Source organism: Coregonus clupeaformis, unplaced genomic scaffold (genome assembly GCF_020615455.1).
Source record: "Coregonus clupeaformis isolate EN_2021a unplaced genomic scaffold, ASM2061545v1 scaf1118, whole genome shotgun sequence".
Lineage (NCBI taxonomy): Eukaryota > Metazoa > Chordata > Actinopteri > Salmoniformes > Salmonidae > Coregonus > Coregonus clupeaformis.
The window spans coordinates 143,107-159,372 of NW_025534572.1; the positions used below are offsets into that span (position 1 = coordinate 143,107).

The 16,266-nt window shown below is 41.2% G+C and overlaps 1 protein-coding gene across 1 annotated transcript; it reads left to right on the forward strand.

The window, feature by feature from the left end:
- Positions 1–4,562: 4,562 nt before the first annotated feature.
- On the forward strand, positions 4,563–11,345 carry LOC121561848 (zinc finger protein 239-like). The gene is made up of 2 exons (XM_045217559.1): positions 4,563–4,630; positions 10,160–11,345. The coding sequence occupies exon 2, from the start codon at positions 10,264–10,266 to the stop codon at positions 11,203–11,205; it is 942 nt and encodes a 313-aa protein (XP_045073494.1). The 5' UTR covers positions 4,563–4,630; positions 10,160–10,263; the 3' UTR covers positions 11,206–11,345.
- The last annotated feature ends 4,921 nt before the right edge of the window (positions 11,346–16,266 follow it).

Below are 16,266 nucleotides of genomic sequence, written 5' to 3' on the forward strand. Positions count from 1 at the left end.
TCCATAGCAATCTGCTCTGTCCACATGTAAACAACTAGCTGGCCAGCTCCATAGCAATCTGCTCTGTCCACATGTAAACAACTAGCTAGCCAGCTCCATAGCAATCTGCTCTGTCCACATGTAAACAACTAGCTGGCCAGCTCCATAGCAAACTGCTCTGTCCACATGTAAACAACTAGCTGGCCAGCTCCATAGCAAACTGCTCTGTCCACATGTAAACAACTAGCTGGCCAGCTCCATAGCAAACTGCTCTGTCCACATGTAAACACCTAGCTGGCCCGCTCCATAGCAATCTGCTCTGTCCACACTGATTGGTGAATAATTGAATGAGCTAAATGTAAAAAATGTGAATTTCAAAGGTTAAAAAAGGAACAGAAAGGAACGATATCAATCGGTACTTTTTGGGTGGTTTGAACCAGTTCAGAACTTTTTTGAAAAAAATAGTGGTTCTCTTCAGAACAAAACAATTGGAATAAAATGTTGGTTACAACCCCTGGGGTGTATTCATTCCAAAACGTTTCTTAAATGGAGTGAAACGGGGAGGGACTTACCAGAATTTGTCCAATAGAAACTCGAAACAGTTGCAAAATGTTCTGTTGTGCAATAGAATAGAATCTGCAAATGTTTTACCCAGTTAGGGAGTCTGGAAATGCTCGAGTAGGCGCACACAGGAGAAAAAGCCTTTCCAATGTCCACTGTGGAAGGAGTTTTACCCAGTTATGGAATCTGAAAACACATGAGAGGGCACACACAGGATAGGATAAGAAATACCACTGCTCCCAGTGTGGAAAGAGTTTCAGTCAGTTAGGGAACCTAATTGTGGAAAGCGTTTCAGTCAGTTAGGGAACCTAATTGTGGAAAGACATTTTCTAGGACACAGGACCTAAATAAGAGAATAGAGGGGCTGTGTTCTGACTTGTGTTTTTGACTGAGAATTTGTTTTTGTTTAAGCCACATGAAATCATGTTTATATGAAATCTTACATTTACATTTTAGTCATTTAGCAGACGCTCTTATCCAGAGCGACTTACAGTTAGTGAATACATCTTTTTTTTTTATACTGGCCCCCGTGGGGAATCGAACCCACAACCCTGGCGTTGCAAACGCCATGCTCTATCAACTGAGCTACATCCCTGCCGGCCATTCCCTCCCCTACCCTGGACGACGCTGGGCCAATTGTGCGCCGCCCATGAGTCTCCCGGTCGCGGCCGGCTGCGACAGAGCCTTACAAAAAAATGTGGCATACTTGAGTTTTTTCTTCTCGAGACATGATCATGTCTAACATCAGATTAACATTTTAAAATGTGTATTTTATTTTGATTATGATTTTGATTGATTGAATACAAGTCTAAACCCTTTGATGTCCATGAAATTATTTGGATATTTGTAGATTATTAAATAGATGAATAGAATGTGTAGCCTATTTATTGATTCTAACCTTGAAACCTCATCAATTTAGTCGTTTTGTTTCATTGACTTAATTTGTGTTCTAGTCATCAAGCTAAAGGTGTATGAAAATGTGATGACGTTGTTCTGATAACTTTGATAAGTTGTTGACATGTGGAACATTCACTAGCTACCTCCTCAATGTTCCCAAAAGTATTATTCCACCATGTCAGAGAAAGAAAGCACAGGTGCTGATTGTAAAAAGCATTTGATTATTGCAACATATTTTTGTCTGAATATAAATCAAATGTGGAATGCCGCTAGTGGACGTTCATTACAGGGCATTCGGAAAGTATTCAGACCCATTGACTTTTTCCACATTTTGCTACGTTACAGCCTTATTCTAAAATGGATTACATTGTTGTTGTTTTTCCTCATCAATCTACACATAATACCCCAAAATGACAAATCAAAAACAGGTTTTTATACAATAAAAACTGAAATATCACATTTACATAAGTATTCAGAATCTTCACTCAGTACTTTGTTGAAGCACCTTTGGCAGCGATTACAGCCTCGAGTCTTCTTGAGTATGACGCTACAAGCTTGGCACACCTGTATTTGGGGAGTTTCTCCCATTCTTCTCTGCAGATCCTCTCAAGCTCTGTCAGGTTGGATGGGGAGCGTCGCTGCACAGCTATTTTCAGGTCTCTCCAGAGATGTTATATCGGGTTCAAGTCCGGGCTCTGGCTGGGCCACTCAAGGACATTCAGAGACTTGTCCCAAAGACACTCCTTGGCATTCGGGCCAAAGAGTTCAATCTTGGTTTCATCAGACCAGAGAATCTTGTTTCTCATGGTCTGAGTCCTTTGGGTGCCCTTTGGCAAACTCCAAGCGGGCTGTCATGTGCCTTTAACTGAGGATTGGCTTCCATCTGGCCACTACCATAAAGGCCTGCTTGGTGGAGTGCTGCAGAGATGGTTGTCCTTCTGGAAGGTTCTCCCATCTCCACAAAGGAACTCTGGAACTCTGTCAGAGTGATCATCGGGTTCTTGGTCACCTCCTGACCAAGGCCCTTCTCCCCGATTGCTCAGTTTGGCCGGGCAGCCAGCTCTAGGAAGAGTCTTGGTGGTTCCAAACTTCTTCCATTTAAGAATGATGGAGGCCACTGTGTTCTTGGGCACCTTCATTGCTGCAGAAATGTTTTGGTACCCTTTCCCAGATCTGTGCCTCGACACAATCCTGTCTCGGAGCTCTACGGACAATTCCTTCGACCTCATGGCTTGGTTTTTGCTCTGACTAGGCACTGTGGGACGTTATACAGAGAGGTGTCTGCCTTTCCAAATCATGTCCAATCAATTACATTTACCACGGGTGGACTCCAATCAAGTTGTTGAAACATCTCAAGGATGATCAATGGAAACAGGATGCACCTGAGCTCAATTTTGAGTCTCATAACAAAGTGTCTGAATACTTATGTAAATAAGGTATTTCTGTTTTTAATGTTTTATAAATTAGCTAACATTTCTAAAAAACAGTTTCCACTTTGTCATTATGGGGCATTCCATAATAAACCCCAGGAAGAGTAGCTGCTGCCTTGGCAGGAACTAATGGGGATCCATAATAAACCCCAGGAAGAGTATCCGCTGCCTTGGCAGGAACTAATGGGGATCCATAATAAACCCCAGGAAGAGTAGCCGCTGCCTTGGCAGGAACTAATGGGGATCCATAATAAACCCCAGGAAGAGTAGCCGCTGCCTTGGCAGGAACTAATGGGGATCCATAATAAAGAAATACAAATACAAATACACTGAGCCATTTTCTACAATGTTTTATGAGATTGGAGAACACATTGTGAGGGATCTTAGACCATTCCTCCATACAGAATCTTTCCAGATCCTTGATATCCTTCGTCTGCTCTTATGGACTGCCCTCTTCAATTCAAACCACAGGTGTTCAATGGAATTCAAGCCCGAAGACTGAGATGGCCATTGAAAAATGTTGATTTTGGGCCCAATTAACCATTTCTTTGTGGATTTTCATGTGTGCTTGGGGTTACGGTCTTGCTGGAAGATCCACTTGCGTCCAAGTTTCAGCCTCCTGGCAGAGGCAACCAAGTCTTGGGCTAAAATATCCTGGTACCGGGTAAAGTTCATGATGCTGTTGACCTTAACATGGGCCCCAGGACCAGTAGAAGCAAAAATAGCCCCATAACATCAAAGATCCAGCACCATATTTGACAGTAGGTATGGGGTTATTTTCTGCTCATGCGTTCTCATTTCGACTCTAAACCCACCATTGGTGTGCGTTGCCAAGGAGATCTATTTTCAGCCCTTTCTCTTAGCAATTGTATTACTTTTTAAAAGAAATGTTTTGCAAACAAAATAGCAAAGTATTTGAATTAGTTATTTTTTAAAGTAATTTTTCCTCATCTTTATCAAGGGTGTCAACTGTAGGTGCCTATTTTGATAATTTTGATTATATCTGAACTAATCAATCAACACATGCTGTTCTCTGTACGTGTTGATATAATATTATTCAATGAAATCAAGTTTTTTTCCCCTCAACTGCGTTACCCACTCCAGACAGCAGATGGCGATGTGCGTCTTTCAGGTGATGCTGCTAGTGTGACGTATAATCTAGTGGACGGAACGCTTCTTCACCAACTGCAGCCTCCTCGGTAGCTCGCCAACATAGTCGAAACGTTCAACTTCTTTAGACGATTTATTTGCAACTATGTTTTAAACACACTTCTGTGGAAACGACTCGTTTTCCCATTTAATTTCGTATTGACGTTGTTGCTGTTCGTCTGCTAGCTGGCTGGTTAAGTTAGCACTAGCCTAGCTAGCTAACATCCCCGACCATGAGGTCACTAAGCTACTCTCCTCCTGCTAAAGAAGAGGAGGTCTGCTGGACGGAGAAAGAAGCTCTAGTGAAAGAGGAGGAGGAAGAGGAGGATGTTACAATACAAAAACAAGTAGAGGGTGAAGCTGTTACCGTGAAAGAAGAAGAGAAAGACGTTACAGTGAAAGAAGAGGAAGACGCGTTCAGAGTGAAAGAGGAGGAGGATGTTACAGTGAAAGAAGAGGAAGACGCGTTCAGAGTGAAAGAGGAGGAGGATGTTACAGTGAAAGAAGAGGAGGACGTTTTTTGGAGTTAAGGAGGAAGGGGGAGATTACTGTCACATTGGAGGAGGAAGAAGAAGAACAGAAGACTGGAGAACTGATTAACACCAGTAAATACAGTGAGTACTATCTTAAAAACAGGGGAACAAACTCTGCAGTTGTAATTAGTCAACTAATGTGTGGTTTTAAAATGTCATTCTACACTTGGATATGTTGTTCTGTACTGTAGGAATTGATCAAGCGTGGAGGCGTCAACAAAATGTTAATAGAACAAATGCTTTTATTTTTCACAACATTTTTAAACGTCGCTGAATATCTCTTTCTGTAGTGCTTTGCTCAGTCTCTATACGCGACATCCCATGACAGCAAAGTTATAATAAAAAAAAAAAAAAACATGATTAAATATCAATGGTGTTAGTATTAGGTCCATAGTTTTTCAGTTATAAGTTAGGCAGACTGATCTGATTGAAATCTCTTATGATACCATATCATATATTACAGCCAACTCATGTCTGATTTCAAATGATAAAGAGGACAGAACCAAGACAAGGAAGGATTATTTAATTATTTAATTAAATGTTCTAAAAATACTGGCCACCGGTTATTTGAATTGAAGCAATAAGGCATGAGAACCTGTGGATTATCATAAATAACACAACTAAGGGCTGTTTTAAGCATGAGGTGAAGAGGAGTGCTTCACCAGAACATGGGTTTGACTGCCTTCATTCTTTCATAAAACAGTTATTTTTTTAAAAGATGAACATGTTTTCATTAACTTTATTTTATTGAGTAAATGCATTTTATTTATCCTTCATGACCGGTGTAGAGTGCGTTGTGTTTTGATCAGCCAACAGATGGCCAAGGAATCAGGGTTGGTCTAATGATGTTTTATTATCTGATAAAGAAACCCAACATATGACAGGTGTAGATTGCCACTGCGTTGTGTTTTAGATCTGCCAACAGATGGCCAAGGAATCAGGGTTGGTCTAATGATGTTTTATTATCTGATAAAGAAACCCAACATATGACAGGTGTAGATTGCCACTGCGTTGTTTTTAGATCTGCCAACAGATGGCCAAGGGACGTTGCTTCCAGAGGCAGTTGGAACTCGTAGTGAATGTTGCAACCGTGGACAGACTCATTTTTTGGTGCTACGCACTACAGTTCTCGCCGGTCCCGTTCTGTGAGCTTGTGTGGCCCACACACATATATATATATATACATACAGTGCATTCGGAAAGTATTCAGACCCCTTGACCTTTTCCACATTTTGTTACGTTACAGCCTTATTCTAAAATGGATTAAATAACTTTTTTTCTTCATCAATCTGCACACAGAACCCTGTAATGACAAAGCAAAAACAGGTTTTTAGAAATTGTAGCAAATTTATTAAAAATAAAAATCAGAAATACCTTATTTACATAAGTATTCAGACCCTTTGCTATGAGACTCGAAATTGAGCTCAGGTGCATCCTGTTTCCACTGATCATCCTTGATACAGTGGGGGAAAAAAGTATTTAGTCAGCCACCAAATGTGCAAGTTCTCCCACTTAAAAAGATGAGAGAGGCCTGTAATTTTCATCATAGGTACACGTCAACTTTGACAGACAAAATGAGAAAATAAAATCCAGAAAATCACATTGTAGGATTTTTAATGAATTTATTTGCAAATTATGGTGGAAAATAAGTATTTGGTCAATAATAAAAGTTTCTCAATACTTTGTTATATACCCTTTGTTGGCAATGACACAGGTCAAACGTTTTCTGTAAGTCTTCACAAGGTTTTCACACACTGTTGCTGGTATTTTGGCCCATTCCTCCATGCAGATCTCCTCTAGAGCAGTGATGTTTTGGGGCTGTCGCTGGGCAACACGGACTTTCAACTCCCTCCAAAGATTTTCTATGGGGTTGAGATCTGGAGACTGGCTAGGCCACTCCAGGACCTTGAAATGCTTCTTACGAAGCCACTCCTTCATTGCCCGGGCGGTGTGTTTGGGATCATTGTCATGCTGAAAGACCCAGCCACGTTTCATCTTCAATGCCCTTGCTGATGGAAGGAGGTTTTCACTCAAAATCTCACGATACATAGCCCCATTCATTCTTTCCTTTACACGGATCAGTCGTCCTGGTCCCTTTGCAGAAAAACAGCCCCAAAGCATGATGTTTCCACCCCCATGCTTCACAGTAGGTATGGTGTTCTTTGGATGGAACTCAGCATTCTTTGTCCTCCAAACACGACGAGTTGAGTTTTTACCCAAAAGTTATATTTTGGTTTCATCTGACCATATGACATTCTCCCAATCCTCTTCTGGATCATCCAAATGCACTCTAGCAAACCTCAGACGGGCCTGGACATGTACTGGCTTAAACAGGGGGACACGTCTTGCACTGCAGGATTTGAGTCCCTGGCGGCGTAGTGTGTTACTGATGGTAGGCTTTGTTACTTTGGTCCCAGCTCTCTGCAGGTCATTCACTAGGTCCCCCCGTGTGGTTCTGGGATTTTTGCTCACCATTCTTGTGATCATTTTGACCCCACGGGGTGAGATCTTGCGTGGAGCCCCAGATCGAGGGAGATTATCAGTGGTCTTGTATGTCTTCCATTTCCTAATAATTGCTCCCACAGTTGATTTCTTCAAACCAAGCTTCTTACCTATTGCAGATTCAGTCTTCCCAGCCTGGTGCAGGTCTACAATTTTGTTTCTGGTGTCCTTTGACAGCTCTTTGGTCTTGGCCATAGTGGAGTTTGGAGTGTGACTGTTTGAGGTTGTGGACAGGTGTCTTTTATACCGATAACAAGTTCAAACAGGTGCCATTAATACAGGTAACGAGTGGAGGACTGAGGAGCCTCTTAAAGAAGAAGTTACAGGTCTGTGAGAGCCAGAAATCTTGCTTGTTTGTAGGTGACCAAATACTTATTTTCCACCATAATTTGCAAATAAATTCATAAAAAATCCTACAATGTGATTATCTGGATTTTTCTTTCTCAATTTGTCTGTCATAGTTGACGTGTACCTATGATGAAAATTACAGGCCTCTCTCATCTTTTTAAGTGGGAGAACTTGCACAATTGGTGGCTGACTAAATACTTTTTTCCCCCACTGTATGTTTCTACAACTTGATTGGAGTCCACCTGGGGTAAATTCAATTGATTGGACATGATTTGGAAAGGCACACACCTGTCTATATAAGGTCCCACAGTTGACAGTGCATGTCAGAGCAAAAACCAAGCCATGAGGACGAAGGAATTGTCCGTAGAGCGCCGAGACAGGATTGTGTCGAGGCACAGATCTGTGGAAGGGTACCAAATAATTTCTGCAGCATTGAAGAACTCCAAGAACAGAGTGGCCTGCATCATTCTTAAATGGAAGAAGTTTGGAACCACCAAGACTCTTCCTAGAGCTGGCCGCCCAGCCAAACTGAGCAATCGGGGGAGAAGGGCCTTGGTCATGGAGGTGACCAAGAACCCGATGGTCACTCTGACAGAGCTCCAGAGTTCCTCTGTGGAGATGGGAGCATCTTCCAGAAGGACAGCCATCTCTGCAGCACTCCACCAATCAGGCCTTTATGGTAGAGTGGCCAGACGGAAGCCACTCCTCAGTAAAAGGCACATGACAGCCCGCTTGGAGTTTGCCAAAAGACACCTAAAGACTCTCAGACCATGAGAAACAAGATTCTCTGGTCTGATGAAACCAAGATTGAACTCTTTGGCCTGAATGCCAAGCATCACGTCTGGAGGAAACCTGGCACCATCCCTACGGTGAAGCATGGTGGCGGCAGCATCATGCTGTGGGGATGTTTTTCAGCGGCAAGGACAGGGAGACGTCAAAGGGTCTGAATACTTTCCAAAAACACTGTATATAATAGAACTATAGAAGCACACTGGTTGTTCATTCTATTGGCATAGTTTCTAGCCAAGCACACTGGTTGTTGATGGTAAAACAGGTTCCAGTTGATATTGATGGTAAAACAGGTTCTAATTGATATTGATGGTAAAACAGGTTCCAATTGATATTGATGGTAAAACAGGTTCCAATTGATATTGATGTAAAACTGGTTCCAGTTGATATTGATGGTAAAACAGGTTCTAATTGATATTGATGGTAAAACAGGTTCCAATTGATATTGATGGTAAAACAGGTTCTAATTGATATTGATGTAAAACAGGTTCTAATTGATATTGATGTAAAACAGGTTCCAGTTGATATTGATGGTGAAACAGGTTCCAGTTGATATTGATGTAAAACAGGTTCCAATTGATATTGATGTAAAACAGGTTCCAATTGATATTGATGGTAAAACAGGTTCCAATTGATATTGATGGTGAAACAGGTTCTAATTGATATTGATGGTGAAACAGGTTCTAATTGATATTGATGTAAAACAGGTTCCAGCTGATATTGATGGTAAAACAGGTTCCAATTGATATTGATGGTGAAACAGGTTCCAGTTGATATTGATGGTGAAACAGGTTCTAATTGATATTGATGTAAAACAGGTTCCAGTTGATATTGATGGTGAAACAGGTTCCAGTTGATATTGATGGTAAAAACAGGTTCCAATTGATATTGATGGTGAAACAGGTTCTAATTGATATTGATGGTGAAACAGGTTCCAGTTGATATTGATGGTAAAACAGGTTCCAATTGATATTGATGTAAAACAGGTTCAAATTGATATTGATGGTAAAACAGGTTCCAGTTGATATTGATGGTAAAACAGGTTCCAATTGATATTGATGTAAAACAGGTTCAAATTGATATTGATGGTAAAACAGGTTCCAGTTGATATTAATGGTAAAACAGGTTCCAGTTGATATTGATGGTAAAACAGATTCCAGTTGATATTGATGGTAAAACAGGTTCCAATTGATATTGATGGTGAAACAGGTTCTAATTGATATTGATGGTAAAACAGGTTCCAATTGATATTGATGTAAAACAGGTTCCAATTGATATTTATGTAAAACAGGTTCCAATTGATATTGATGGTGAAACAGGTTCCAGTTGATATTGATGTAAAACAGGTTCCAATTGATATTTATGTAAAACAGGTTCCAATTGATATTGATGGTGAAACAGGTTCCAGTTGATATTAATGGTAAAACAGGTTCCAGTTGATATTGATGTAAAACAAACTGAAGTGATTCTGAGAGTAAAAAGGGTGAAATAAACGGAAATAAAATAAAAACATTTAAACATAAAAAAAAAAATCGATTTCTATCCAATATTAAATCACCAAAAAAAGTTCTATACTAATGTTATTTTACATAGAAAATGGTTCTAACACTTGCAGAGGTCGGAGAGACAGAGGTTTCTATAAATCCCCTCTGTTACAAACCAAATGCTAGACTAGAAACATGGGGTGATATCGACTGGATGATTGTTTCCAGTGGAGATTAGTTTATGAATTGCCTGGCCGGGGCTGTGGGACAGTGGATGTGTAGGGATAATTAAAATTGAACTGTTAACAGCCATTACCCATGGATTATCGTAGATAACTAACTGCTATCAACCAACCAGCATCCAGGATGCAAATTTCCTATATTATAATGAGGGATCTAGTCTGGATTAAACCTCATAGGAAGACAGTATTATCATGTGGAGGTTTCATGCAGGTCTCTGTTTAACTAAATACTGTGTCTTTGGCAGGAGAGAGACCAGACTCTCACTCTGACAGCAGGAAGAGTCCTACAGCGGAACCAGACCCAGAGACGCCCAAACCAGCAGGACGACATCACTGTTCCCAGTGTAATATGAGTTTTAAGTGGTTATGGAAACTGAAAATCCATGATAGAACACACACAGGAGAGAAGCCTTTCCAATGTTCCCAGTGTGGAAAGGGTTTTACACGGTTAGGGAACCTGAAAAGGCATGAGAGAATACACACAGGAGAGAAGCCTTTCCAATGTTCCCAGTGTGGAAAGAGTTTTACACGTTTAGGGAGCCTGAAAGAACATAAAATAATACACACAGAAGAGAAGCCTCTCCAATGCTCCCAGTGTGGAAAGGGTTTCAGGTGGTTAGGAAACCTGAAAAAGCATGAAACGATACACAAAGGGGAGACATCTTACCATTGCTCTCTGTGTGGAAAGGATTTTACCAAGTTAAGGAACCTAATAAAACATACGAAATTACACACAGGAGAGAAGCCTTTCCAATGTTCCCAGTGTGGAAAGGGTTTTACACGGTTAGGAAACCTGAAAAAGCACGAGAAAACACACACAGGAGAGAAGCCTTACCAATGCTCCCAGTGTGGAAAGAGTTTTACACAGTTAGGGAGCCTAAAGGTGCATGAAAGGACACACACAGGGGAGAGATCTTACCATTGCTCTCTGTGTGGAAAGAATTTTACCAAGTTAGCGAACCTAAAAAACCATAAACAATTACACACAGGAGAGAAACCTTTTCAATGCTCCCAGTGTGGAAAGGGTTTTACACGGTTAGGGTATCTGAACGATCATAAAAGAACACACACCGGAGAGAAGCCTTTCCAATGTTCCCAGTGTGGAAAGAGTTTTACACGGTTACGGAGCCTGAAAGAACATAAAACAATACACACAAGAGAGAAGTCTCTCCATTGTTCCCAGTGTGGAAAGGGTTTTACCCAGTTAGGGAACCTGAAAAGGCATGAGAGAACACACACAGTCTTAACAACGACCCCAGGAGTTGGAAATGGTTCGGAGAACAGAACATAAAACCGCATAAGAACAAAAAATATTGAGGAACAGAAACAGAACCGGGAAAGAAAGCATTGTCACTGGTTAATTAGTGGTCCTCTGTAGCTCAGCTGGTAGAGCACGGCGCTTGTAACGCCAAGGTAGTGGGTTCGATCCCCGGGACCACCCATACGTAAAAATGTATGCATGCATGACTGTAAGTCGCTTTGGATAAAAGCGTCTGCTAAATGGCATATTACATTGTATTATATTATATTAATAACATTGTTTTAAAGCTGCCTTCCAGTGAAAATCTCACTTTTAAAAGTTCATATTCTGTTAACTCATCCAAATAAACGTTGTTGAGTCATCCTATACTCGTATTTGTGGCCAAAGTATAAATTCACACTTCAAAAACCCCATCTCAAACTTGTATCTCAAACTATTTCCTCATAGAACATTATGTCATCTCCCTGAGGAGGATGAGCTGGCCAATCAGCGGTCTAAAGGAGGATGAGCTGGCCAATCAGTGGTCTACTCGCATTCATATTTTTCATGACCGATATACACCCACACCATTCCTCCATAGCAAACTGCTCTGTCCACATGTAAACAACTAGCTGGCCAGCTCCATAGCAAGCTGCTCTGTCCACATGTAAACAACTAGCTGGCCAGCTCCATAGCAAACTGCTCTGTCCACACTGATTGGTGAATAATTGAATGAGCTAAATGTAAAAAAAATGTCAATTTCAAAGGTTAAAAAAGGAACAGAAAGGAACGATATCAATCTGTAATTTTTGGGTGGTTTGAACCGGTTCAGAACTTTATTGAAAAAAATAGTGGTTCTGTTCAGAATGACAACAATTGGAATAAAATGTTGGTTCCAACCCCTGGGGTGTATTCATTCCAAAACGTTTCTTAAATGGAGTGAAACGGGGAGGGACTTACCAGAATGTGTCCAATAGAAACAGTTGCAAAATGTTCTGTTGTGCAATAGAATAGAATCTGCAAATGTTTTACCCAGTTAGGGAGTCTGAAAATGCTAGAGTAGGCACACACAGGAGAAAAAGTATTTCCAATGTCCCACTGTGGAAGGAGTTTTACCCAGTTAGGGAATCTGAAAACACATGAGAAAAGCCTTTCCAATGTCCCACTGTGGAAGGAGTTTTTACCCAGTTATGGCATCTGAAAACACAGGAGAAAAGCCTTTCCAGTGTCCCACTGTGGAAGGAGTTTTTACCCAGTTAGGGAATCTGAAAACACATGAGAAAAGCCTTTCCAATGTCCCACTGTGGAAGGAGTTTTTACCCAGTTATGGCATCTGAAAACACATGAGAAAAGCCTTTCCAATGTCCCACTGTGGAATGAGTTTTACCCAGTTAGGGAATCTGAAAACACATGAGAAAAGCCTTTCCAATGTCCCACTGTGGAATGAGTTTTACCCAGTTAGGGAATCTGAAAACACATGAGAAAAGCCTTTCCAATGTCCCACTGTGGAAGGAGTTTTGCCCAGTTAGGGAATCTGAAAACACAGGAGAAAAGCCTTTCCAATGTCCCACTGTGGAAGGAGTTTTACCCAGTTAGGGAATCTGAAAACACAGGAGAAAAGCCTTTCCAATGTCCCACTGTGGAAGGAGTTTTACCCAGTTAGGGAATCTGAAAACACAGGAGAAAAGCCTTTCCAGTGTCCCACTGTGGAAGGAGTTTTGCCCAGTTAGGGAATCTGAAAACACAGGAGAAAAGCCTTTCCAATGTCCAACTGTGGAAGGAGTTTTACCCAGTTAGGGAATCTGAAAACACAGGAGAAAAGCCTTTCCAATGTCCCACTGTGGAAGGAGTTTTACCCAGTTAGGGAATCTGAAAACACAGGAGAAAAGCCTTTCCAATGTCCCACTGTGGAAGGAGTTTTACCCAGTTAGGGAATCTGAAAACACATGAGAAAAGCCTTTCCAATGTCCCACTGTGGAAAGAGTTTTACCCAGTTAGGGAATCTGAAAACACAGGAGAAAAGCCTTTCCAATGTCCCACTGTGGAAGGAGTTTTACCCAGTTATGGAATCTGAAAACACATGAGAAAAGCCTTTCCAATGTCCCACTGTGGAAAGAGTTTTTACCCAGTTAGGGAATCTGAAAACACATGAGAAAAGCCTTTCCAATGTCCCACTGTGGAAAGAGTTTTTACCCAGTTATGGAATCTGAAAACACATGAGAGGGCACACACAGGATAGGATAAGACCTACCACTGCTCCCAGTGTGGAAAGAGTTTCAGTCAGTTAGGGAACCTAATTGTGGAAAGACATTTTCTAGGACACAGGACCTAAAATAAGAGAATAGAGGGGCTGTGTTCTGACTCAGTTTTTGACTGAGAATTTGTTTTTGTTTAAGCCACATGAAATCATGTTTGTATGAAATCTTACAAAAAAATGTGGCATACTTTAGTTTTTTCTTCTCGAGACATGATCATGTCTAACATCAGATTAAACATTTTAAAATGTGTATTTTATTTTGATTATGATTTTGATTGATTGAATACAAGTCTAAACCCTTAGATGTCCATGAAATGATTTGGATATTTGTAGATTATTAAATAGATGAATAGAATGTGTAGCCTATTTATTGATTCTAACCTTGAAACCTCGTCAATTTAGTCGTTTTGTTTCATTGACTTAATTTGTGTTCTAGTTATCAAGCTAAAGGTGTATGAAAATGTGATGACGTTGTTCTGATAACTTTGATAAGTTGTTGACATGTGGAACATTCACTAGCTACCTCCTCAATGTTCCCAAAAGTATTATTCCACCATGTCAGAGAAAGAAAGCACAGGTGCTGATTGTAAAAAGCATTTGATTATTGCAACATATTTTTGTCTGAATATAAATCAAATGTGGAACGCCGCTAGTGGACGTTCATTACAGGGCATTCGGAAAGTATTCAGACCCATTGACTTTCCACATTTTGCTACGTTACAGCCTTATTCTAAAATGGATTACATTGTTGTTGTTTTTCCTCATCAATCTACACATAATACCCCAAAATGACAAATCAAAAACAGGTTTTTATACAATAAAAACTGAAATATCACATTTACATAAGTATTCAGACTCTTCACTCAGTACTTTGTTGAAGCACCTTTGGCAGCGATTACAGCCTCGAGTCTTTTTGAGTATGACGCTACAAGCTTGGCACACCTGTATTTGGGGAGTTTCTCCCATTCTTCTCTGCAGATCCTCTCAAGCTCTGTCAGGTTGGATGGGGAGCGTCGCTGCACAGCTATTTTCAGGTCTCTCCAGAGATGTTATATCGGGTTCAAGTCCGGGCTCTGGCTGGGCCACTCAAGGACATTCAGAGACTTGTCCCAAAGACACTCCTTGGCATTCGGGCCAAAGAGTTCAATCTTGGTTTCATCAGACCAGAGAATCTTGTTTCTCATGGTCTGAGTCCTTTGGGTGCCCTTTGGCAAACTCCAAGCGGGCTGTCATGTGCCTTTAACTGAGGATTGGCTTCCATCTGGCCACTACCATAAAGGCCTGATTGGTGGAGTGCTGCAGAGTTGGTTGTCCTTCTGGAAGGTTCTCCCATCTCCACAAAGGAACTCTGGAGCTCTGTCAGAGTGATCATCGGGTTCTTGGTCACCTCCCTGACCAAGGCCCTTCTCCCCCGATTGCTCAGTTTGGCCGGGCAGCCAGCTCTAGGAAGAGTCTTGGTGGTTCCAAACTTCTTCCATTTAAGAATGATGGAGGCCACTGTGTTCTTGGGCACCTTCATTGCTGCAGAAATGTTTTGGTACCCTTCCCCAGATCTGTGCCTCGACACAATCCTGTCTCGGAGCTCTACGGACAATTCCTTCGACCTCATGGCTTGGTTTTAGCTCTGACTAGGCACTGTGGGACGTTATACAGAGAGGTGTCTGCCTTTCCAAATCATGTCCAATCAATTACATTTACCACGGGTGGACTCCAATCAAGTTGTTGAAACATCTCAAGGATGATCAATGGAAACAGGATGCACCTGAGCTCAATTTTGAGTCTCATAACAAAGTGTCTGAATACTTATGTAAATAAGGTATTTCTGTTTTTAATGTTTTATAAATTAGCTAACATTTCTAAAAAACAGTTTCCACTTAGTCATTATGGGGCATTCCATAATAAACCCCAGGAAGAGTAGCTGCTGCCTTGGCAGGAACTAATGGGGATCCATAATAAACCCCAGGAAGAGTATCCGCTGCCTTGGCAGGAACTAATGGGGATCCATAATAAACCCCAGGAAGAGTAGCCGCTGCCTTGGCAGGAACTAATGGGGATCCATAATAAACCCCAGGAAGAGTAGCCGCTGCCTTGGCAGGAACTAATGGGGATCCATAATAAACCCCAGGAAGAGTAGCCGCTGCCTTGGCAGGAACTAATGGGGATCCATAATAAAGAAATACAAATACAAATACACTGAGCCATTTTCTACAATGTTTTATGAGATTGGAGAACACATTGTGAGGGATCTTAGACCATTCCTCCATACAGAATCTTTCCAGATCCTTGATATCCTTCGTCTGCTCTTATGGACTGCCCTCTTCAATTCAAACCACAGGTGTTCAATGGAATTCAAGCCCGAAGACTGAGATGGCCATTGAAAAATGTTGATTTTGGGCCCAATTAACCATTTCTTTGTGGATTTTCATGTGTGCTTGGGGTTACGGTCTTGCTGGAAGATCCACTTGCGTCCAAGTTTCAGCCTCCTTGCAGAGGCAACCAGGTCTTGGGCTAAAATATCCTGGTACCGGGTAAAGTTCATGATGCTGTTGACCTTAACATGGGCCCCAGGACCAGTAGAAGCAAAAATAGCCCCATAACATCAAAGATCCAGCACCATATTTGACAGTAGGTATGGGGTTATTTTCTGCTCATGCGTTCTCATTTCGACTCTAAACCCGCCATTGGTGTGCGTTGCCAAGGAGATCTATTTTCAGCCCTTTCTCTTAGCAATTGTATTACTTTTTAAAAGAAATGTTTTGCAAACAAAATAGCAAAGTATTTGAATTAGTTATTTTTTTAAAGTAATTTTTCCTCATCTTTATCAAGGGTGTCAACTGTAGGTGCCTATTTTGATA